General features: G+C 40.9%; 1 protein-coding gene across 2 annotated transcripts; it reads left to right on the plus strand.

Annotated features, from left to right (window-relative positions):
* The first annotated feature begins 1314 nt into the window (after window positions 1-1314).
* Window positions 1315-24553, plus strand: PI4K2B (phosphatidylinositol 4-kinase type 2 beta). 2 transcript variants are annotated; one of them, XM_061584406.1, is made up of 10 exons: window positions 1315-1778; window positions 3476-3633; window positions 6644-6844; window positions 11278-11409; window positions 13065-13218; window positions 16807-16874; window positions 20177-20276; window positions 21000-21133; window positions 21387-21446; window positions 22439-24553. In XM_061584406.1, exons 1-10 carry the CDS (start codon window positions 1487-1489, stop codon window positions 22610-22612), a joined length of 1473 nt encoding a protein of 490 aa, XP_061440390.1. In that variant the 5' UTR covers window positions 1315-1486; the 3' UTR covers window positions 22613-24553. The 2 variants fall into 2 exon arrangements, with proteins under 2 accessions (XP_061440390.1, XP_061440389.1); XM_061584405.1 differs by having other exon boundaries at window positions 1317-1778; window positions 3467-3633.
* The last annotated feature ends 1257 nt before the right edge of the window (window positions 24554-25810 follow it).

The raw sequence follows: 25810 nt of genomic DNA on the forward strand, positions 1-25810 counted from the left end.
CCAAAAGGAGTTATTCAACACTGGGCAAGAGTTGTTTAACATTTCTTGGTCCTGGAAGGTTGTCTTTAGGAGGGGGCACACCATTGCCTCCTTCAAGGCAGATGGTGCTTCCCCCTCCTCCAGTGAAGCATTAATCACTCTCTGGACCCACCCAGTCAACCCTCTACAGCTAGCTTTAAGATGGTCAGGGGTCAAGATCATCATTTATGTACAATAAATAAATGCATTCAAGAATCATCATGAATGTGAAGTGGAAAATTCCACCTCTGAGGGTCGTTGGTATTAGTATGTAGATAAAGTGGAAGGGAATGGATGTTACGACAGGACAGGGCAGACAAAAGATGAGTATGTGCGTTCTTACTTCCCAATAATGGAAAACTACCTGATGAATCACGGAGCCAGGTGGAAGTGGGAAACAGGTAAAGCCCCTTTTTGGGTACCTTGGGACACATGACTGCACCTTGTATAAACCTTTAAAAGACCCTTGATGTGGAGAAGAAGGCAGCCTCCCACCATAGCACACGCTAGCAGGGACTCCTTACAATTGTAGGTATAATAAACAGCTTCAGACTGTCTCTGTGTCATTTCCTGGACAAGCACTGTAGGAGAAAAATCCACTACAAATGCACATTAAATATGACATCTGGAAGGGTCCACTATGAAAGCGTAGCGCAGAGTGGTAAGCAGCGGTAATGCAGCCGAAGCTCTGCTCACGGCCGAAGTTCGTATTCCAACGGAAGGAGGAAGTCGAATCTCCGATAAAAGGGGGCAAGGTCCACTCAGCCTTCCATTCATCCGTGGTGGGTAAAACGAGTACCCGGAATATGCTGGGGGGTAAAGAACGGCTGGGGAAGGAACTGGCAATCCCACCCCATATATATGGTCTGCCTAGTAAACGTCCAAGACGTCACCCTAAGAGTCGGAAACGACTCGCACTACAAGTGCAGGACCACCTTTACCTTTTAGCAAGGATTCACCATAAGAGGAAGCAGGGCCAACACTGATATTTTCCCAAGTATAGTTAAGACATTTGCTCTGGTCCTGGATACTTTCCTATTGCTATATTTGAAAAGAAATTTGGCTGGTATAAGATGTATATATAGAATATTTTTTACACGCACACGCCTTGTCTTTCAGTCTTTAATGACAAAGCTAAAACTGAAAGATACGGCATATACAATCGTTCTCCTTTGCGCGGAACACAAAAAAGTTCGCGCCGCTCCAATCCTGAAGCAGGTTACGTGGAAGCAGCAGGGGCTTCCTCAACCTGCAGCAATAGCTGGCCCTTTAACTCAGGTAAGCGCTTCCGCCTGCTCCACCCCTTTCTCGGCTGCGCGCAAGCGCGGTAAACAATTTGCGCTCCATCCTTAATGTTGCCCGGTAGTTGAGCTTTCTCAACTGGGCGCTTATGGGGGTCGGCGCCGGCGCGTGAGGAGCGCGCGCGCGCAGAAGACTCGCAGGAACTTCCCCCCCCCTCGGTTCCCCCATGGCTGAGTCGGGGGCTGAGCCCGCTCTTGGCCCTGAAGAGGAGGCTGACGAGGAGCTACTACAGCTGGAGGCTGAGCCGCCGCCCGTGGCGGTGTCAGGGAGGGCCGCGAAGGGGACTCCAGGCGGCGCCGTCAGGGTCAATCTCGGCTGGTGCTCGGTGGCGGCAACGGGACCGGACTTGGACATTCATGAAGGCGACGACGATGACGACGAGGAGGAGTCCGAGCCACTCCTGGGCCTGGCGATCTCGAGCCGGAGCGGTAGGAAGCTGGAGGGCCGCAGCGCCGCAGGTGAGAGCCTGACGCTCGCGCTCGGGTTCGCTTCGGTTAGTTGTTTCCACGGTGAGGGGAGTTTACCCATGAAGTGACAAGCCCGTGCAGTCGTCGAATGTACGGGACTACTTCAGGCAGCGGGGTGGGCGGGCCATCGGAGCATCTCTCCGTGCGTCTCTTTTTCCTTTTTCAAATCCTCTCTCCAAATACAAAACTGGCGCAGGCTGGGCTGGACGCTTCCTCCTCGATGCGTTAGATTTTCTACATGGACCGACCCTCCCACAAAAACAAAAACACAAGACTATCCCCCCGCTTTCCTTGCAGTTGAAATAGTACAGCCCGCTGTACTGCCTCGTTCAGCTGCAAATGTAAACTTCCTCCGTGGAGAAAGCAGGACATAGTTTCAGGTTAATCTGGGGAAGGGGATACTTCTGCTTGTTTCTACTTCTGTTGGTCACATTTGTGTGTAATCCACATTTTAATAAAGACTTTAGGGAGGTATAATGAGGATTGTTGTCCTGTTTAATCCCACCACCTCATAGTTTTTAGCATCCATACAGTACTTTTTAGTGTTCTAATTCGTGCTGTCACAAACGCAATCTACACATGCAACAGAATGAGATGCAGTTGCTGGTCACTTCTGAGTGAAGGTGGGAGAATCATGTTTTTGAATGATTATCTATGTAAACGCTTGCGAGTAGAAAGCCAGTAGAGTGGGCTGGGTGGGCACCTTTCTCCCTGTTTGGTTTTTTATGTGAGGTATCATTTACTACCAATGTGGTGTAGCGCTAGTGTTGGACTAGAACTGGGGAGACCCAGCTTCCAATCCTTCCTCAACCAGGAAGCTCACTGGATCACTTTGGACCAGTCATTCTCTCTGTCTAACCCACCTCACAGGATTGTTATGAGGATAAAGCCATGTTCACAATCTTAAACTCTATCATAAATAAATCCAAAGCCCATTCCTTTACCTGAATCCTAAAGTGATATAGTCCATTCCACCATATCAGTCTTTTGCATGTGTAGACTAGGCTTGGGCAATCCTTAAAACAGCTCTGTAAATTAGGTTAGTGATATTTATATATTGGAGATGAAGGGGAGAGACAAATGAATAATTGTGAAATATGGTTGCTCAATGAGCTTATTGTAGAGGTGAGATGTGAATTTGGGGACCAGGAAATCCTCAATTCAAAACTGCATTTCCGGCTTAAACCACAAGTCCATGTAATGATACAGCTGGCCAGATGTCTCTTGTCTCTGACAAAACAGTGCACAAAACCAATAGTCATTTTCTGTTGTTTGTCCCTTGTGTTTGGCAAACAGGGACATAATTGTTTCTATACATTGGAATCTATCTGCTATCACAGCTAACCGTTGTTAATAGAGATGAACTTTTGATTCCTGACTTGATATCTTAATTTGTTTGATTTTCTCTTTCCTTTCTCCTCTTGTATCATAGATTGTGAGCCTGCAGGCAGGGATTGCTTTACCTTTTAATCTCTGTATAGTTCTTAGCAAATGTAGGGGCTTAAAGGCTGCAATCCTATATACATTTACCTGAAGGTATGCCCTACTGAATTCAATAGGAATTACTTTTATGTAGACATGGATTGTGCTGTAAGTGATAGACAACAATAATTTAAAGTGTTTAATCAATTAAAATTATTTTGCCAGCTGACAGACCTAATTTAAAGTGCCTTATTTAGCACATACAGGAAATGTTGGAAGTATTGCAGAAATGAACTACTTTTTGGATGATCCTGAATTTGCTGAAGTCATGCAGCAAGCAGAACAAGCCATAGAATGTGGAGTCTTTCCAGAAAGAATCTCACAGGGATCCAGTGGGAGCTACTTTGTCAAAGATTCTAAGAAAGTGAGTGCACTGTTTTCCAGAAATGTGTATGCCTGATTGTTAAAAATAGTGTAATAACCTTGCTGAAGGTCTTGTCATTGTCAAAGCTCAGCGTGCATTGCTATGTTGAGGCTTGTTTTGTTAATTTCACATTACAGTTTCTGCAGAGGAAATGCACAACTGTAAGAAAAAAAATTATTTTTTTTGCATAATCATGCTACAGCAATAGTAAAGGATCAAACACCACTTGGAGACTGTGGAGCAGCATGGCCACTGGATTGGGCTGATGGGAGTTGTAGTTCAAAAAAGTAACTTTTCCAAGCTCTGGTGGAGCTACAGCATAAGATCTTAAGTAGACAAAAGGGAACAAGGTACATATGGACTAGACTTCAGGAAGATCTTATCCAGGATGGCATCCTCATGAAAGAGCCTGAAAAATGTGGACTTAGTGACATAAAGTATTACTTGTCATGGTCTTTTCAACTTCTCCATAGAAGTTGAGCTTGAAGAATTCAAGTAAGATGGCTTCAAAATAATACGTTTTATTATAGCATACCATTTTAAACCACTTCCGTGACCTTCTCATTATTACGTGTGGTAATAAGTACTCCTTTGGCTTTTTCTCAACTTTTGTATTCATATGCAATATCTAAAAAATAGATCTGCAGTGGTTATATTTCCACAGCGTGTTCCAGAATACATCGGGAAGGCCAGGGTGTAGTCATTACCTCATTTGATAGGTATCCTTGATTAGGACTCCATAAATGCAAACTGAAGCATGTACGTACATATCTACTTATGAGTAGGCTCATTAGCTTGCTGTTTGAAATGTCAGGTTATCTTACAAGTAGATTTATTTATTTAAAAAATTAGTATGCCACCGTTCATAAAATAAATCCAAGTGGTTTACAATACAATTTAAAAACCAAAATAAAAATAATACTATAATTAAAACATTTAAAAAATGAAAACAGAGTTGAAAAACAACTAAAACTAGTGCTTAATAGTATACCGCAGTTAACATTGTGGGTAGGCACTCTGGTATTCAACTTCAAGCAGCAAGCTGCTGAACAGATGTAACAAGGTAAAGGTGTCCCCGCACTTGTAGTGAGAGTCGTTTCCAACTCTTAGGGTGACGTCTTGCAACGTTTACTAGACAGACCGTATATATGGGGTGGGATTGCCAGTTTCTTCCCTAAGGGAGGTCATTGCTTGCAGGATATGAAACTGGTGAATGTGTTGATGAACAAGCCTTTGATAATAAAGCCAAAGATAATAAGTCCAATTGTACACTTGTCAGACAACACAAAAGGGTCAAGATTTGGTGCAAACTTGATTAATATCATCTGTCTTTCTAGGTGGTTTTTTAAGCAGTCACATGCACCCTCCTAAACTTACACCAAAGCATGTATTTTATATTTTAGCAGAAGTCTTCCTTCTAAAAGGCTTTTAGCCGAATAATATATTTTGATGCAAGCTGTAAATACATTACTTTTGAGACTTACTTTTGCATATTATAGTCATTATCCATGCTTTTTACTGTATGCTTGATCATTACTTTGGTCTTTCAGTATTTAAAACAGCAAAGCTCATATTTATGTCAAAATAAGTATTGATAAAATTGCCCTTATTCTCGGTTCAGTGACTATTCAGTCTTGCAGTTAGAAAAATTGGCTGGGGTGGTGGTGGAATCCTGCAGCTAAAATGGAGTACCTTATATCAACCCTGTGATGTTTCTGCTTCTATTATTCCCAGATTGGAAGATGAGTAACTGAAAAGAGAGAATGAATTAGAATCACCCGATATGATCCTGTTATCCTCATGTTGCAGATTGGAGTGAGAGTAGCCTTATGTAGTGTGTCAAATTCAGATGGGGCTCAGATTAATAGAAAGTGGCTTAAACCAACTCTAATAAACCTTTAAGAACTGTGACTGTCTTTTTTTTGTGAATCACTTCACAGATGCTATATTTCTGCAGTAATCAAGTAGCACAAAAAATGCATAGAAAATACAAATGTTCCAAGTGAATTCATTTTGTTCAGTGCCCATGTGTGTAAATAACTTGAAATAATATCACACTCATGTTGAAATTAGATTGTAAAGCAAAAGATATGCAAAACGTACTTCAAGTTGCTGGAAAGGTAAATCTGATAGAATTGCCACTTGCAATGTTTCCTACTACCCAAAGATAGTGTTCAGTTGAATACAGATGCATTTTGTTCTTTTCATCCCAACATAGATCAATGGAGATCCCAAATAAAACAGGAAACAATTACTTGTATTACTTTAGTCTTTCGGGTTTTTTATTTTGTATTTATATGGATACACTAGGCTGCATTTCTGGAGCATTATATTTTCTAAGCCATTGTCTTCAGCCAGCCACTTGAGAATAGTTATAGTCAAGTTACTGCAACAACTCCAGAGTTAAAGGTACTGAACCTAATTTTTTTTCCCATCTTAAATGTTCCCTAAGTGAAACATGTATTACTGTGCTCACTGTTTGGATAATATATATTATTATATATTATTATTTTTTTTGAAGGGCTTTACATTTGTGAATCATTTCTGTATATATTTCAGCTTGTCATGAATGTTGAATTTACCTAAAACCTTTTTACACTGTAGCGAAGCAAAATGCCCATGCTTTGTTTTCTACTTTGCTTTATATAAAGTGTATTTTATTCCTCTACTGTATTTGATCAGCTTTAAAGAGAGATCTTGTAGGAGCTGCTAGGCACTTTAACAAAACCCAGTAAAATAGCCTGGTTCCTGCTTTGTCTAATCTAGTCACATCAAACAATGCTCAGTCACACAGTTTCTGTTCCACAAGGTGAGTTGTAATAGGTTTTGCCCTAGCAGCATTATGTAGTGGCTGGGAACTTCAGCCAAGGCTGTGAAACATCCTGTCACAGGTTTTTTGGTGTTAAAAGTTCAGGAGCAGGTGCCCATATGTTTTTTTGACAACTTTCGGAATGAAAACATTTTAATAAGTAATAACAATGTATTCTTTTGTATGTTTTATTCCTCTTAGAAAACCATTGGAGTGTTTAAACCAAAATCTGAAGAGCCTTATGGTCATCTAAATCCAAAATGGACCAAGTATTTTCATAAAATCTGTTGCCCGTGCTGTTTTGGCAGAGGCTGTCTTGTTCCTAATCAGGGATACCTCTCTGAAACTGGTGCCTATCTTGTGGACAGTAAATTGGGATTAGGAGTGGTACCTAAAACAAAGGTAAGAGTGCTTTGCAGTAGCAGGTGGCCCAGCAGAAATAAGATGTTACACCATGCATTAAACTATCTGTAACGTCACAAAAACATAATACAAACCATGGGCTCCTATTTCAAGTTTATTGTGTTTATTATTGTTCATAACACTTCTGTGATAGCTTTCAGGTTAATTTAACTTTTTCTGTTGGATTCTTCTGACTCTGCTGCCTACGTGGCTTGTAACTTTTCACAGGGTAGGCTGGGGCAAAATTTTCACCCACTATATTCATATATGCTGTTATTAGAATCTCTTGCCTAATAGCTCAGTGTGTCCTCAGAGTGTAGTAGTAACAAAACAGTAATAAAATTAAATAGCTGCACAATCAAATAAGACATTTGGTCTTACCGTGAAACGCTTTTCTCTGTGCATGTCAAAAGATGATCTTAGATGGGTAGCTAGGTGCACCTATTATCAGCTTCCCAATGGCATAACCACAGGGTCCTTCGAGTAAAAACAACCACTGCTAATGACCTTGCTGACAACTGCAAGGCATCCATGGATTCATCTGCCATAAAGGTCACTGCTCTTGAAATTTTTAGACCATCCAACAGGATGCCCAGATGGAAAGCGCACTAGCCTCATGGATCCTCCTGAGACCTAGATCCAGTTTGTGTTCAGACACATCCTTGAGGTGGGCATCCGAGTCCTTCGGGTTCAAGGACAGATTCAGTAAATTGACGATGGGAGCATCTATCAGTGGGACCTGAAGTTGGTCCATGATGTGCTGTTCCAACCTATTAGTATTTGTTAGCGGTAGGAACGGACTTCTTGAATGCATTGGGACATCAGATTTGGACTTAATCACTTTAGGTACTAGAGATGGAAGTTTCAGTACCCTCGACTTGGTTTCAGTGGACACACAGCTGAAATTCTAGATGTTGAGGGGGCTGGAGGATCTTCTGGGCGACTTAGGCTGAGAGCTTCCATTGCCTTGCACAGGAGTGGAAGGAAATGAGCCTCCTGGAAAAACCTGTTGGTTGCAATCTACTCCGAGTCCCCAATCCATTCTTCCTCATCGAGGACAATTAGCTCGTTGTCTGGGTCAACAGCTGCATTATCCAGAAGTTGAGGATGTCTACCCTGTGAGGTGGCATATGGGCCAGGTGATGTATGGCCTGGTGGAGGACACATATTTGAAGAAGAGTGGGCTGTAGAAAAACCTTGTGCCACTTGCGCTCTCGAAGTTGGCTGACTGGGTGCTGAGGCTGATGTGGCCTGTGGGAGCTGTCGTGAAGTAGGTGCCGATGTAGACAGGTCTCTGGCTAGGTCCGTTAACAGAGAATCCCTCAGCTGTTCCTTTAATTGTTGCAGCATGTGCACTGACAGCTGCAACTGAAGAGGCTGAGTATGAGAACAATGTGGGTGGTGCACCCCCCCGTAGCTGGTATTCTTGGAGAGAAGGGGGGATTGGGGTGCTCCCCCTCAGCTCTTGCAGGGCTTGGTGAGACGCAGATGTTTTGAGGAAGCCTGTAAAATCCTCAGGAGGAGATCTTGCAGAGAAAATTGAATCCAAGGCAGGATGAAGTTGGATGCCTTCCTCAGATAAGGATTCTTGGTCCCTCTGCGTCCTGCAGGTGGCACTGTGAGAGTCCTTCCCTGCAGCTCCCTTGAGTTATCCGGCCCTTGCCAGTTGTGGCTTGTGCCCGCCAAAACACACGCCTTAGCCACCTCCTGCCTGTTGGTAGAGGGGCGGGCCATGGCTGCCTCCACCTGAGTCTCCATAGTACATGAAGGCCCTAAGGCCTGCCTAGGTAATGGCAGCGGTGCAACGTCCAGTCTGAGTGGAGGCGGGAGTGGTTTAGGCTTCTTTGCTGGATTTTCTAATTTGCGTGTTGCTTTCCCCATGGGAGCAACCACGCTGCGAGTCTTACAGGGGCTGAGGGCCACAATAGCGGTTATGCCCCCCCACTGTTGTTCTGGGGGGTAAGGCAGACAGCTCTTCCCACACAGCTGGTGCATCCCACTGTGGCCTTCCACGGGTGAGGGAATGCTGGTGGGGGCGGTAGGGGAGTACTATCCTCCTAGGCAGGACACTCTAGGAGATGCTGCTGCTCACGCGGGGAAAATGAAGAGGCAGCTCAGGCGTTTTCCGTTGAGGTCTGATCAGGAGCAACTGAGATAGCAAGGCCAGCGGGGGGGGGGTGCTAGTAGCAAGCAGCGAGGAAAGAGCTTGTCCCAAGGTAGGGTGGGGGGCGCCCCTTTTGCAGGCAACTTAGTGCTGCAGTGAGGTCTCCGAGAGAGGAGGAAAAAACTTAAACCCCCCTTTCTTTTAAGAAAACCAAAAGGGGAACTGTAAGGGAAAACAGTAGAGAACAAACACACAGTAGAAAGACCCAGAAAAAATGAACTATACAAGCCTGAACCACAGAGCAGAGAAAGAGATCAACCATTCTTGGTGAAGGCAGAAGATAACTGGAGTATGGAGCTATACAGAGCAGTAAGTCCATGCAAAACTCAACACTCTTCTGCCTTCAACCACTAGGTGGCGCTAGCTACCCACCTGAGGTCAAGTATTATTTTATTTTATTAATTTGTTAGTCATCTCAAACCTAGTGGTCTCCAGGCAACCTACAATACATTTTAAAAACATACAATATATGAAATTTAACACACACCCCAAAAAGGACTAAGACAGCCTACCAAAGGCCTGAGTGAAAAGGAAGGTCTTTGCCTGGCACCTAAAGATGGATAGAGAACATGCCAGGCATGTCTCCCTGGGGAGAGCATTCCACAGCCGGGGGGGCACAACTGAAAAGGGCCATTCTTGTGTTGCCACCCTCCAAGTCTCCTGTGGAGGGGGCACATGAAGAAGGGTCTCAGATGACAAATGCAGGGTCCAGGTCAGTTCATTTGGGGAGAGGGGTCCTTGAGATATTGAGGTCCTGAGCCGCATAAGACTTTATAGATCAAAACCAGCACTTTGAATCTAATCGGTAGCCAGTGCAGTTGTGCCACGATTGATGTTATATGTGTGTACTGACCTATGGAATGCTTGAAAAGAGATGGGGGTATCACAGCATCTGATTGTCCTGATGCGCAACCTATGCTCTAGACAAGAGGCCATTGTAAGAACAGAATATCAAGAAACCAATTGGTTCTCAATCGGAAAGGGTGTGAGACCGGTGCATTTTATCACCCTATTTGTTTATATGCAGAACATATCATACGGAAAGCGGTATTAGACCAAGATAAGGAGGTGTGAAAATTGGAGGGAGAAATATCAATAATTTAAGATATGCAGACGATACCATACTACTAGTAGAAACCAGTAATGATTTGAAATGAATGTTGATGAAAGTTAAAGAGGAGAGCACAAAAGCAGGACTACAGCTGAACATCAAGAAGACTAAAGTAATGACAACAGAAGATTTATGTAACTTTAAAGTTGACAACAAGGACATTGAATTTATCAAGGATTATCAATACCTTGGCACAGTCATTAACCAAAATGGAGACAACAGTCAAGAAATCAGAAGAAGGCTAGGTGTGGGGAGGGCAGCTATGAGAGAACTAGAAAAGGTACTCAAATGCAAAGATGTATCACTGCACGCTAAAGTCAGGATCATTCAGACCATGGTATTCCCGATTTCTATCCAAGGATGTGAAAGTTGGACAGTGAAAAAAGCAGATAGGAGAAAAATCAACTCATTTGAAATGTGGTGTTGGAGGAGAGCTTTGCAGATACCATGGACTGCGAAAAAGACAAATAATTGGGTGTTAGAACAGATTAAACTAGAACTATCACTAGAAGCTAAAATGATGAAAGTGAGGTTATCATACTTTGGACACATAATGAGAAGACATGATTCATTAGAAAAGACAATAATGCTGGGAAAAACAGAAGGGAGTAGAAAAAGGGGAAGGCCAAACAAGAGATAGATTGATTCTATAAAGGAAGCCAAAGACCTGAAGTTACAAGATCTGAACAGGGTGGTTCGTGACAGATGCTCTTGGAGGTCACTGATTCATAGGGTCTCCATAAGTCATAATCAATTTGAAGGTACATAACAGCAAGAAAGCAACTCTTAAAAGGATAAAGTGATCAATATTTTAATTTCACAAACTTCTGACAGCAAGGGAGTTCAGAGAGTAGGTCTGAAATATTGATAGCCATTTAACTGTTCTGCATGTGGTGGGCAACCACTTACAATTGTGGTTAGAGCTGTTTAAAAAGTATTTTCAAAATAGCCCCAATAGGCTGTGCAACTAGCCCTGGATGCCGCAGAGAAAGATGGAATTTTCTATTCCTGATCTGTGACTTTATGTTCTATCACATTTTTTAAAAAATAGGAATATGCTCTATACTGTATAAAGATATAGGTATAAATGTTCTTTTAAGATGTAGCTACAGTTAAAAAGTTAAAAACTAAATCCTATTTTGGGTTATGTTTTTTAAGGTTGTCTGGATTGTTAGTGAGACCTTCAACTACAGTGCAATAGATCATGCAAAATCAAGAGGCAAAAAATATGCTTTAGAAAAAGTGCCAAAAGTTGGCAAAAAATTTCATCGAATAGGACTACCTCCTAAGGTAAGCCATTTGAAAAGATATTAAAACATTTCATTCTGCTAGTGTGTCTAGGGATCCTTTCCCCCCGCCCCCAGGTACATAGGAGCCCTAGAACTAGAACAGTTTGTGTTCTTCAAAATTGGACAGAATAGTAATCTGTTCCCTTCCTGTTGGCCAGGGTTCAAAGAACCATGAAATTAGTTTCAAGGGGACTTTGGGCTTTGGTTTCTGGAAAGTAACTCCTCATGCCACATGATAAATTCTTTTGGAATTGACATGGTCTCACAAAATCTCCTTGTGATAAGACATTTGAAAAGGAATCTGCTTTCCAAAGGAAAGTGGGATATCTCATTGAGTATACTCAAGCCCATGGTTGCACTTTTCTTCAGAAAGGATATTTTAAGGGGTTTGTATGTCTTTTCTCTGACCTCCTTTGTCCTCCTTTTTTGTCTGCCATCGCTATCTCTTTATTGTTATTTACATCTTACTGACTCTATAATCTTCAGATTTTTCATGACTTTCTTATAATCTTTGTTGCTCAAGAGTCCTCTGAATGACATTGGGAAGATATCCACACTATAGGAAAATACGGGCAGCCCTGTATGCCTGTCACAATTCAGAAGTGCAGAAACTCTACTTCTTCAAATTCTGTCACATTTAATTTTTTAAAAGATTCTAGCCCCCATGGCTGGGAAGCTGTGCTAGAAAGTGTTGATTGTATTCAAAGTGGTGCACACAGAGTTGTGCATGCAGAGTTCAACACAAGTGATGGGACTTCCCCTCCTTTTCTCCGGTCACCCTCCAACCCCTTGGAGCAGATTTTGAGGGTGTGTGGGAGAAGGCTGCAGGAGAGAGGAGGGGAAAGTTCAGTTACACAAGTGAAAGTCTGCTGCACTAGCATAACAGTAGGCTTGGCTATGATCTTGTGTCTGCATTGCCGGCTGAAATTTCAGAATCCAGCAAAGTTACTGAAAAATGTTTTCAGTGGCTATGATAATTCAGTGTACTGCATAGCTCATTACCCCCTCCATGATTAGCATAATCAAAATAAATAATGCACATTAAGAAAAATTATTAAAACCTGTATAATTCTTACAGATCTTTACAATCAGGCAATGCAAATTCAGAGTCTTAATGGCTCCACAACAAGGAATACACTAACTTAAGTAGTTCCACAACTGCTATATTTATCCTGGAAAGATTTCAGTTTTCTTTTCCCAAGTTAAGTTTTTAGCTATTTTAACTTAAATTTAACTTAATTTAAAGCTGTTTCATTTCAGCTTTAATCAATTTCAGCTCCAAGTCAGCTCCAAGTCAACTCCAAATCCAGGCCATTGGAGGATCAGGCTATCAGTACCTTCTGGTCATGATGGCTGTTTTGCCTCCGATATCAGAGGCAGTATGCCATGGAACATCAGTGGCTAGGGGTCACAAGTGGGAGTATGCTGTTGCACTCGTATTCTGCTTAGGAGCTTCCCATAGCCAGAACAGAATGCTGGATTAGTAGACAGGCTTTTGGTTAGATCCAGCAAGGCTGCTGTTGTGTGCTACTTTTGTTCTTGAAGCCCAAGGCTTTTTTTTTTTTAAGTTGATTACATGTAAATTCAGTGCAAAACACCAAGTGGTATATTAGGTGCTTTTTAAAACAATGTTTCTTTCCTTATTTTAAATTGCAGGTTGGCTCCTTTCAGCTGTTTGTTGAAGGCTACAAAGAAGCTGACAATTGGCTCAGGAAATTTGAAACGGACCCTTTGCCTGAGAATACAAGGAAACAATTTCAATCGCAGTTTGAAAGATTGGTAGTGCTTGATTATGTCATCAGAAATACTGGTATTTAATAGTTTCTCTTACTTGTGCATACCTGTTACAAATACTGGGTGGGCTTGAGAAATCTATACTAAATATTTTTTGAGAGCAAGGGTGGGGAAATGAATACAATCAGCAGGTTGAATCTTTTATTCCACTGCATCCCATGGGCCAGTACTGATGTCCAGTGATTGATATCTGTCAAGTTTCAAAGGAGGTTGCTGGAACTGCCTGTCAGCTAATTGGTAGTTAGAGCAGCCTCCTTTGAAGACGTGCTTTCATAACCAATCAGCTGATTGGCATTAGAGTACTCCTGCAAAGGGGCTTGCTATCACCACTGAGTAGTACTGGGAATCCCTTTGAAGCCCTTTTGGAGGAAGCTGTTTGGATTCAAAATTTTTCCTCCATGAAGCACTTTGAATCCAAACTGTTTCCTCTGCAGATGGAAACATGCTCTGTTTGGAGAAATCAGTTTGACTTCAAAACAATAAGGAGTTTGACTTCAAAACAATAAGGAGTTCCCTAATGCAGCTAATTCAGATGGGGCTCCCCGTCAGCACTGATCTTTAAACTCCTGCTTGTTTCTTTGTAGCCATGTCCATATGTGCCCCACACATGATGTCACATAAGATGCCAGGTGTGGGGCAGGTGTCTGTAGTTTGTGGAGAATGGCCTCACAGACTAACTGGGACCCAGGCCAGACCTAATTAGTCCCATGGGCCAGAGGGTCCCCACCCCTGTTTGAGAGCTTTGACTATGTATGAAGTAATACATATTGTGCTTGAACAGGGGTGGGAACCTGTTTCACCTCGAGGGCCACATTACCTTCTGGGCAACCTTCCAGGGCCCACATTTTTATTTATTTCAACAATTTGTATAGTGCTTAACTATAGTAGTCTCTAAGCAGTATACTCAAGAAACTCAATACTGTGAAAATAAGAATGAGTTAAAGCTAGCTGTTTGCTAGTCGGGCGGGATATAAGCTGAATAAAATAAATAAATAATAAATAAAAGAATTCAGTTAAAAAGCTGGCTGGAATAAAAACGTCTTTACTATACACCAGAAATTCAGGGAGCAGCCTTCTCTGACCTCAACTGGGAGTTCCATAAAATTGGGCCCACAATACTGAGTGTACGGCTTTTGTGGATATAAGGAATGCATCTGAGCCATGGGGGACTACTAACAACGCATCTCCCAAAGACCTTAGTGACCAGGCAGGGATACAAGGGATCAGGCAGTCCCTGAGGCATCCTCAACCAAAGTTAAGGGCCTTGTAAATTAGTACAAGAACCTTGAACTAGTCCCAGCGACATGGGCTAATGCAAGCTTTTGAGGATCAGAGTTAAGGTCTGGCAGTAGTCTTTCCCCATCAACAGTCTAGCCACAATGTTTTGCATCATTTTTCAGTTGCCAAAAATGTTTTCAGTGGCTACAGGGGTTTTATATCAGCCTCCAGGGACAAAGACGGATTCGGGAGCACCCCCAAACTCCTAAGCAGTTGTTTCAGAGTGAGTGTGACCCCATCCAGAACAAGCAGCTGACCCCCCCCCCCCAGACATGGGAACCACCAATCCATAGTGCCTCTGTCTTCCCAGGATTCAAACTCAGCGTATTGGCCATCACCCAGTTCCCCACTGCACCCAGATGATGGTCCAGATCATGCACAGCCTCTCCTGACTCACATCATGGAGAAGAGCTGCATGTCAGCAGCTTGCTCATGACACTTGGTCCCCAAACTCCTAATGACCGCACCCAATGGCTTCATATAGATACTGAACAGCACCTATCCCACACAGCCAGTTCAGGAGGATACCAAGGTCTACTGTATCAAAAGCTGCCACATGCCAGTGGTAGGCATGGGCAGAGCAGCAAATACGAATTTTGCCTTTATTCAATAGCCTAGTTTCCTCACACTCGCGTATCCATCTCTGTTCTTCAACCAGGCAAGCAAGAAGCATTGGGTTGTATTCAGCTAAGTCCTACTTGGAGTGTACCCACTGAAATTAATAAACCTAAGTTAATAGACCTGACTAATGTTAGTATGTCTAGTGAGTAGGCTAAGCACTGAATACTACCCACTATCAGAATTCAAGAACCTATTTCAGGCAGGCAAAAACTCTCATGGGTGGTGCGAAGCGGGGCTGGTAAGGGGTGTGGCTGCATTTGGCCCTGGAGCCTGAGGTTCCTGGGCTAGAGAAAGTTGGCAGTTGCTGTGAAGGTCCATTCTTGGGAGGAAGGTTCTCCCATATTGGTACTTTGAAAAGGATTTCTCAGAGCCACTATTAGTCAAATGACAGTACTGGGTGAGACTGATACTTGCATCTGCCTCCTTTCCTGAGACTATAAACAGCAGCTCCTTTACACATAAACCATTTATACATGAACTGAATGGAATGGAATATTATTTACAGCATTATTCCTGTGGAGGACTTGGAGCTAAGTTCTCAGCTTAAGACTCCAACTCCCTGCAGTTGTGGACAGTTTTGTTAAGGTCCTCTTTTGATCTCTAATTTACATAGTCAGGGAGAAGTGGTTCCTGTTGGAACAAAGGGGAATGACACTTTTAAAAGATTACTGCAGCTGTTGAGGAGGACTGATCTGGTGTGGGATCCCAGTTCCTGTTACTTCCCGTTTGCTGCACCGTGCACTCTTAATGTCCCCAAACAGCCCCACCAGTTGTTCTGATCATGGGTGGAAGCCCTTCCTCAAATGTTTGTTTATATATATTATTTCCAAAATAAAATAAACAAAGACCATCATTCTAAGAATCTGTTTGTTCATTGCTTGCTGTTCTATAGAACATTTATTTAGTCATTAGTACAGTATCTCAGATTTTCCTGAATCATTCTGAAATTAATTGTGCTGATTTTTTTGAAGCTTTTGCAATACATGCTTTCAAAGCAGAGGGTGAATCTAAAGTTACTTCCAGATCCTTCAGTACTTTTCCCACAAATAACCTAATAGTAGCCTTTTAGTGTCATATAGTACCGTTTTTTCCGTAATGAAATTACAAATTTCAAAATGGATTTTTCGACAGTGCCAAAATGTATGTATTAGAAATGCACAAGAAGTGTTGCAGCTGCAGCAAGTACTTTGCACTGTTGGACATATGTGTCTTAATGTGTGTGGAGTTAGATACCATTGGCACAGTATTTTGTAAAACAAATTCTTTAACTCTACCAGTATTAATATTGATAGAATCTTGGTCCACATCCAGCTCTATTCTGCTGTAGCATCCTTAAATGCTTTATTGAAAAGAGGTGAAATCTTATGTATTAGAAAAGTAATATGGAAACACAAATATTTCTGTGAACTTCTGCTTCAGCACGGAGAAGTTAAGTGGGGCTGAGTGGGTAACGAGACAAATAACACATAATGCAACTCAGAATATGAATAATATCATGAGGCATGGATGTTCAAACTAATGCTGCTTCATGAAAAATCTTGGGCTTGTAATTCAGGTGCAGTTTCTCTTTATATAACTTGCCCAGTTCTGTGTAAAAGATACTTATGATAAAATACTTTGGAATTCTTCATTTCAAAGATAGCACTTATTCTAACAGACATCTGATTTCATTACTTGTGCTTTCCCCCCTGCCATCACTTTGAAGACAGAGGCAATGACAATTGGCTAGTCAGATATGAAAAGCAGAGTGATGGGACTGATATTTCTGATAAGGTAAGACAAAGGGTGTTATGCTTACATAATGTGAATTCTCTAGGATAAATTAAATAGTTGGTGGAGGCTGGTGCTCACATATCTAGAAATCTGATACTGGCCTTTGGCATGGGATTTTCTCATACCATTTCCTTATGGAATATAACAATTAGGTGGATGGGTATAATATTTGAACTTGAAAAATAACCAATTTGATATTCTTATGCTATTATAGTAAAGCTATATATTAACATGCATACGGCCATGTTTTGCCCACTTGGTATTATGTTGAAGATTTGCTTTATGTTGCCGTTTTGAAACAGGCTTGTATCCAACTCGGCAGCAGCAGCAGACGCAGCAGACTTCTGCTTGTGCAACAGAACCTTCCTCCTCTGCAGCTCCCCATGCACCCTCAAAATTTGCTCCAGATTTTTAATCCGGAGCAGATTAAGAGGGCACATGGGGAGAGGAGAAGATGGGGAAGTCTCAGTGCATGAGCAGAACTCTGTATGTGCAGTGTTGGATACAACCCACAGTGTTTTCAGAGCACATATCCATACAATAAAGTAGACCTTAGTGTTGCGAGTAAAGCATCAACACTTGTAACATGTAACCTGAACCAGTGGAGGGGAGGTAATAGGAAGGCAACCTATTCCACTGATACAAACCATTTGCAAAAGAATAAAGTCAAACAATCTTATGTGACTTTACAACATTGAAAAGCAGACACTGTTTTTAATATCACATCAATGTATTCTAAAATACCTAGCTGTGGTGACTGGATATATCTTTCAACAGCAATGAAATACAAATACATGGTTGCCCAAAACCTTGATACAGGCCATTCTCACCTGATGTTTAAATTGTTTTTCTGCCTGTGAGACTAATATATTTAAAATATCAAGACTTGTCTGTAGAAATGCAAAGTGTAGATCCAGAAGAGAAATACATACTACTAATTGTAACTAGACCCTCAGGAAAAGATGGGAACAATTCATGCCCCAAAATAAATGTTGTGAGGATTTGTAAAAAAACCTTAATCAAATTGCTGAATATGAATAGAGTAATGAATCCATTCATGTATAAATTATATATTTTTATATATTTAAAGCATTTGAACTTTTAACTTCGAACTTCATCTGAAAAAGGCTGCCTGAGTGCCTTATAAATATCAGTAATTAGACAGTCGCTGCCTTCAGGCTTGCAGTCCAAATGCCATGACAGAAAAGGAAAAGTGAATGGGAGGGAGGAGGAAAAGTAAACAAACTTAGGGACTAGTTCTTGTAACAACCAGATGGAATGGAAAGAATTGTAAAAGAGGAGGAGCTAACATTTGGTGATCTCTCAGCTGAGCCCTGAAACCCTGTTTCTCTCTATGTAGCCTGATAGAATCGCTACTGCTAGATCAGAGCCTGGAAGATTACTCTTAAAAAGTAATAAAATACAGTTACAATTACATGGCCCCAAAAAGTAGTAATTACCATTACAATTACTCTGAAAGTAACTGATTACTTTGCTTTTTCTCAAAAGTAATCACTACAATTACATTTCAGTTACTTTAAAAAAAGTGCCTACAAGGTGCTGGCCTTGGCTGCTGCACACCTAAGAAGCTTAAAACATTAAAAATCAACACACACATGCAGAGGTAGTAGAATAATTCTTTTTATCCATAAGATAGCAATGGTAGTCTCTCTGCTGGTAAGGGAGGTGGGGAGGGAGGCAGAGGCCACTACTCAGATCTTTGCACATCAAACCAAGTGCAAACCCTCCCTCTGCAGCCAGCCAGCATAATCTCTCTCACTTAACCACCTCCCAGATCCTGCCCTGCCACCAACTAAGGGACACTCACCCAAACAAACATTTTCCCCTGAGATGCAAAAAAGTTAAAATACTGCAAATGCAGCACAGGAGCCAGAGAGGGTGGTGGAGGCCACTTTGTGTGCCAAGTGCAAACACAGTATTCACACACATGCACACGTTGCTATCTGTCACCTCCACAGTTACTTTATCTCCATTCTGCTGCTGCCTCCTTCTCCTTTATCCATGTTCTTGCCCTCCGGCTCCTTTTTCCCTCCACTCCATTCTTTACCACCACCATCCATTTGTTAAAACAGTTGTTTTCTCCACTCCACCCCATTTTCTCCACCTCCTCCCTCGTTGCCCCCTACCCACCCACAGAGCATGAGGGAAGAGCGATGCTGCACAGAAGCCCACTTTGAGGCATGTGATTTTCATCCACAAATCAGAGGAGCAGAAGAATTCCCCTGCTCCCCCCCCCCCAGTAATGCCCCAAAGTAATGCTGGAGACATTACAGTTACTCCTCAAAAGTAATATTACTCTTCGTTTTATTACAATCAAAATGTAAAGGAATTACCCACTTGTTCCTCAAAAAAGTAATGAATTACAAGTAATTTGTTACTTGTAACTAATTACTTCCAAGCTCTGTGCTATATGACAGTTGAGGGAGAAATTAAAGGCATGTTGGTATGTTATACTGATATGTTTCCTAAACCATAAACTAAAATAAGAAAACATTATTGTTATAGACTCTTGGATATATTTTAATACCACAGACAGATTATACTTTCTGTGCTATCCACATGGCATGGTCAAAAGGATCAGTATTGTGTGGATTACTCCAGGTTTGATTCATAGGGTAGAACAAATAGTTGATACAGCTGTATTATCCCATTAGGTTAGGTCAAGAGGACAGAAGTCAACAGCCCCTCTCTAATTAATAAAAACTCTGAATTGGTCTTGCAATAAGGCAAGAGTTAAGCTCTATCTAGTGGGAAAAATATTTACAGATTGGCTCCATTTATTGATTGCAGCAGAGTTCTTCATTGCATAATATTGGAAATGGAAAGAAAAGCTATCAGTCAAAATAAGGGAGAATAAATGCTAGTGCATTGTCAGAGATTTGAAGCTGACATTTTATTTGCAGAGGAATAGAGGAGGATATTAGGATCTTCGAAGCCCTCAGCCATTTTGATAAGTATTGGGGGGAATTCCCCCTTGGAGGGAATTTTGGATACAGCTGGATTGAGATTATGTTGTGATAATAAATACATTATAGCCAGTAATTAATATATTTGATGTTATTGGAGTTGTGTTGGTCACCTGTATAACATAGAGATGTAAAGACCCAGAAAAAGTTTTTTTCTTTTCCTTTCCAGAGGAAAAACAGATTTCTTTCCTTTTTTTCTTCGGCCTTCACATCTCTAATTGTAAATATCCTTGTGTATTGTGTGATCCTGTTTCTATAAATATTTAGAATACAAATAATTTAAAAACTAAAATAAATAAGTAGTTTTTCTTGCAGGATACCCAGTGGATTAATGAAAAAGAACCTATTATTAAAATTGCAGCAATTGATAATGGTCTAGCTTTTCCTTTCAAACATCCTGATGAGTGGAGAGCATGTGAGTTTTTTTAAAAAAAAATTAATCAAAAGTTGAATAAATGTAACTACTATTCATATGTGCGACCACTCTTCATATGTGTGATTTTTCTCTTGATAAAGAATGAAATTTTGTCTGGTTTTACTTCATAGTAATTTTATGTTTGCTCAGGGATGGTGCAAAATATAAGAGGTAGTTGAACTTCCCTGAGTGCTAAAATCTGTTAGGGACACCAGACTCTGCATCCTGTATCTTGTAGTGAAATTGGCACGGGTAAAGCATTTAATGCACCCACCCTTTTGGAAATCCCAATCAGAAGAGATGTGCCATGCCCCCTCTCTTCTGAGCTGTCATCATCACAGGAAAATTTTATTAATTATTTAAGTTTTTGAAAAAGAGAATGCTGTTATCTGTTAACTAATTGCTGGCTGCATGGTATTTATTGTACTTTCTATGTAAGTTTATATGTGCATTTTAAGCACTGAACTGGCAGATTTGCTCTTCTGTCACATAACTATATATAAAAAATACTTCAGTTACAAAATATGCTATCTTTCAGCCTGTCAATTGGCATGCTAGAAAGTGTTAACTGCAGAGTTAATTTTTAGCGAAAGTTTATCAGCAAAATTTTGTATATCAGGTTGCATTTCCTGCAATCAGTGAATAGAGCAATGCATCTATTATCTATGCTAATTTGGGAAATCCTCCCCTTGATTGCCCTTTTTCCTTCCTGTCTCCTACTAGATCCATTCCATTGGGCTTGGCTTCCGCAAGCAAAGGTCCCCTTTTCTCAAGAAACAATAGATTTGATTCTTCCTCGTATTTCTGACATGAACTTTGTACAGGACCTTTGTGAAGATCTTTACGAATTGTTTAAGGTAACTCAAAAAAATCAATTAGGCAGAAATAGTTAAAGTAGCGTCCCATACATGGCAAGAAATTAAAATATTCTAAGTTGGCTATATCTGTTAAAACAAAATGTAAATTGATTAAAACAAATTTGGATCTCCGACAAAACTTTTTTATTATTATTTTAGTTGCTTTGCTATATACAATTATAGATCTGTGATTACATGTAGATTTCATTTGAGTTAAGAAACATTCTGAAATTAACTTGTTCTCTCAATTAAGACTGACAAAGGTTTTGACAAGGCTACATTTGAAAATCAGATGTCTGTGATGAGGGGACAGGTAAGGATGCTTTCTAGTATAGCAGCACCTTTTAAAATATATTTCTGCAATATATGTGGGCAGAAAGCAATTATTTAATCTTATACAAACATCCCTGCACTTGATGGTACTTTCTTCTGAGTAGATGTACATGGGATTGTGCTGTAAGTTACATTGAGTCTAGTTAATACTTTGCAGATACTATTAACTGATGGGCCACATAACCAATAACTTCACATTCTTAAACAGCCTGGAAACGAATAGGTGAGACTTTTACAACAACCTTCATGGGTCCCCAAATAGTTTTGTGACTGTGCTGTCTTGCAGTTGATCTAGCAAGGATTGCCACATACTCAGACCAGATGACTGTATGAAGGGCTGCTTGACCCCCTGTGGGTTAATGGGGAAGGGGATCTGTATGTGGAAGCCTGCTTCCATATTGCCCGTTTAGTATTTATATACTGTGTTTTCCACAAATTTGTGTTCAGAGTGAGTCATAGAAAATAAGTCTAAATAAAATAACGATTACACATTGTAAAAATTTTATCAGCAATTTTCACTTCAGATATATTGGAAAATTAAGTGAGCATAAAGTTTAGCAGTGGATCAATTAACAATATCCAGTACCTTCACATTCCAAAGAAGCCCCATTGCTGATAACTTTAGTGCCTAGGAAACCCCCATCCTGACTGTATACCTCAACTCAAAAGACCAGAAAGCTACTTCACAGTTACAGCTCTCTTATAAAGGCTGGAGGGTGGGACAAGGCAGGTGGGAGCAGCCATCCCCTAATTGCCAACAGTCTGTCTCCCCTAAACTTGTTCTAGCAGGCCCTCCCAAACATGCTAATTTCTTTATTTTGACCATCTATATCCTGCCATTCAGCTGGTGACCTCAGGCCAGGGCATCAAATTTTACTTGAATTTTCTGAAATTTTACTTTAGTGGAATGAGGAGCTTGTCCTCAGCTGTATTTTTATTGGCAGTTTAATACCTATATATTTATCTCTACAGATACTTAATCTAACTCAGGCATTGAAGGATGAAAGAAGTCCTCTTCAGCTTGTTCAGATGCCGCGTGTGATTGTGGAGAGAAGTCATGGTGGAAGTCAAGGACGAATTGTTCACCTGAGCAATGCATTTACACAGACTTTCCATAGCCGGAAGCCTTTTTTTTCCTCCTGGTAGAGACAAGTAAATGTCTTCAACTTAGCAAGACTGTCTATTATGTGAACTTTTCAAAATAATGAATTCTTCTGTACACAAAATGCTGGACTGCCAAAACCTCAGAACATTTGCTTTGTATTTTGAATGTAAAAAGTTTACAGTTTAAAATTATGAAATTTTACTTCAGGGAAATGAGCTTATCTTATACTGTATTTTTATAGGCAGTTTAATGTTTCCTGTATTTAATATGAAAAGAGAAAAGAAGTTTACAGATGCCAAAGACTACTTTTGACTAAGTTGTAAGAAAGAATTGTTATGTTGTATACAAATGCAAGAAATCATAGTCTAATTTTCTTTTTTAGAAATGAAGCAGCCTTTTCGTTCTTCTACTGTAAGAAAGCTGTTTGAACTTTCCCTTTAACAACAATTGCCACATTTCTACATGGGTTTCTTAATGATGTATATTTTCAAACATTACAAAATTAACTCTTGATCAGCGTACTACTGGGATCAATATCATTACATCTTTATCTGGAAAATAAAAGGCATGAATACAAACTAAGTTAATGCAACAAATCCAGAGGAAACTCAATTATTAAATAGTTTCCATGCCCTATTTTGTCCTGAATGCACAAATTTCTACTGGTGGTTCTCACATCTCTCTCTCCCTCCCTCCATGTCTAGTTTTGTTTGAGGGCAGAGATAGGAGTGAGCCTCAACTAGTACCCGCCACATGCTCAAATTATACTGTGTGATGAGTATCTCTAACATGGAATATGTGTAGATTTCATCCGTTTTAAAAAAAAATTGATTGAATGGATCTGGTGGTTAATATATATGTGTACAGGCTCCCAGGTTACATGTTGGGAGTAGATGAAAAATGGAGGAATGCTGCGGTATCCTCCCACCTGTAAACAGTACAGGTGGGGCTGTCTGAGAATAATCTCTAAATCATTCCAGGTAGTGCCCTCCTCCCCTGCCCATGAGACAGCCATCAACCACTTAGTTGACGTTTAAACAGACGGTTAGGGGGAAGAGAAGATAAAGGCATATTTAATGCCCCACTAGTTATTACTGATAATTAAGGTCTCCAAAGGTGTATTTGTGGACTGAGTTCGGGATTAGAATAACGCTACATGCTTAGGAATACACATATAGCCTGATTCATGTGGGGGGTTGTATGTATTTGTGTAGCTTTGCTTTGATCTTGATTCTTTGTGATTCGTATGTATGGATGAAGAATTGAAACGTTAATATATATTTTTCTTTAGATAGATCAGTATTTCTGCTGCAGCTCCACCATAACGTTATACAGGGTTTCTTGAAACAGCTGTCAATGCCAATTAAATTCAGCAGCCGACACCAAAGTGGATACCTTTCATTACTAATATGTTAAGAGCTTCCCCTTCTGAATTGCTGGATTCTAGTACCCTAGGAGCTCCAACTTGGCTGGGAATCAGAAGTTTGTTCTGTGGGTTTTTGTTCTTTGTTACTGTGAGACTTCTCAGCAACTTGGAGCTATTTTTGTTGAGTTTGACTTACGTAAAACAGCTATAGAGGTACCATCTATTCTACATTCACTGTTCCATTTGAATGTGAGAGTCTCAAGTAATGTCTGTAGTAAAGAATGCTTTTATGAAAATTGTATGTTTGGTACTTCTAGTTACGCTGTATTTTAAACTGCTGAGCAATACTCCTGAACTCCTGGATTGGTCTCTCTTTATTTTATGTTTTGAGGGGGTTGGTAAAACAATGCAGCATGTTGGAACGATTCACTTAATATACTAAAATGTAAGCCTTAAAATGCAAAACTTGCTGTACTGTGGATTTAGAAGACATAAACAGTCATGTTTCTAAATTCACTGTGGCTTCAGTTTTTAACAACTCTCATATTTTTAAAGACTGCTTAAGATTACCAGACTTTGCTCTATTAAAACAATAAAGATCATGGTCTGAAATGTGCATCTTTTTTGTCTAATTCATTTTTTGTACTTAAACCTATATTCCAGCCCTCCTCCATGAAGCTCAGGTGTGGTATGCATGGGCTGTTCCTTGTTTTATCCTTGCAGCTGTCATGTGAAATAAGTCAGGCTGCAAGATGAGTGACCTGAGGCTACTCAGCTTTATGGCTGAATGGAGATTTGAACCTGGGTCAACTCAACACTTTCTTCTGAATGCACTGCACTGGCTACATTTCTTGTATAATCATGCATGTAAGACAAAAACCACTTGCTAGTCTTCATGCTTAGCATCTAAAAGGTGTAGTATGTGCATGTTCTGCATAGGCATTTTTTTCCTGAGCTACCTTTATAGGATGGGTCATCAGTTCAAAAAGTATAAGAAACAACAATGGTGTAAAGCTTTTAATATCTTGGTATCAATATACTGAAGTTTATACTATATTTGAAAATGGAAATGGACTGCCTTCAAGTCGATCCCGACTTATGGCGACCCTACGAATAGGGTTTTCGTGGTAAGCGGTATTCAGAGGGGGTTTCCCATTGCCTCCCTCTCAGGCTAGGCCTCCCTGGCTGGCTAGGGCCTGCTCAGCTTGCCACAGCTACACAAGCCAGCCCCTTCCTTGTCCACAACTGTCAGCTGGGGGGCAACTGGGCTCCTTGGGATTATGCAGCTTGCGCACAGGTGGCAGGGCATGTAACCCCTGAGGCACTCCCTGTGCGGGTGATCTTTAGCTGGCCCTTGATGCCCAGGAGACACGAGTGGGGATTTGAACTCAGACTGGACTTCCAGTCAGGCTCTCCTCCCCACTGTGCTATACCAGCTTTATACTATATATAGGAAGTGTAATGTTTGTATTTGAAGTACTAAACCACAGGAAGTGTAATGTTTGTATTTGAAGTACTAAACCATAAGCATAGCTCAAATTAAGATCTGCTCCAATGAAATTGGCAAGCTATAAGCATGGAAGTCATCGGTTCAAATCTCATCTTGGTCACAAAGTTTGCAACTCCATTTGCTCTTAGAGCAATTCCCCTTGAACTCAGATGTTACTTGCAGGTAAACCAAGCATCTGGTTGGGCTTTATGTGACCTTAGGAAAACTACAAGATTTGTTAGATCTACACTGGCTAGAGTTGTCAGCTGGCTTTGACCCAACATTTCAGAGTTTTACCCACTGCTTCTTCAGGATCTCCAGGAAAAGGAATAAAATCTCAGGGAAAGGAGCCAGAGAAGTGAAGGAGCAGGTTAGATTCTCTAC

This window comes from Rhineura floridana, chromosome 9, assembly GCF_030035675.1.
Source record: "Rhineura floridana isolate rRhiFlo1 chromosome 9, rRhiFlo1.hap2, whole genome shotgun sequence".
Classification (NCBI taxonomy): domain Eukaryota; kingdom Metazoa; phylum Chordata; class Lepidosauria; order Squamata; family Rhineuridae; genus Rhineura; species Rhineura floridana.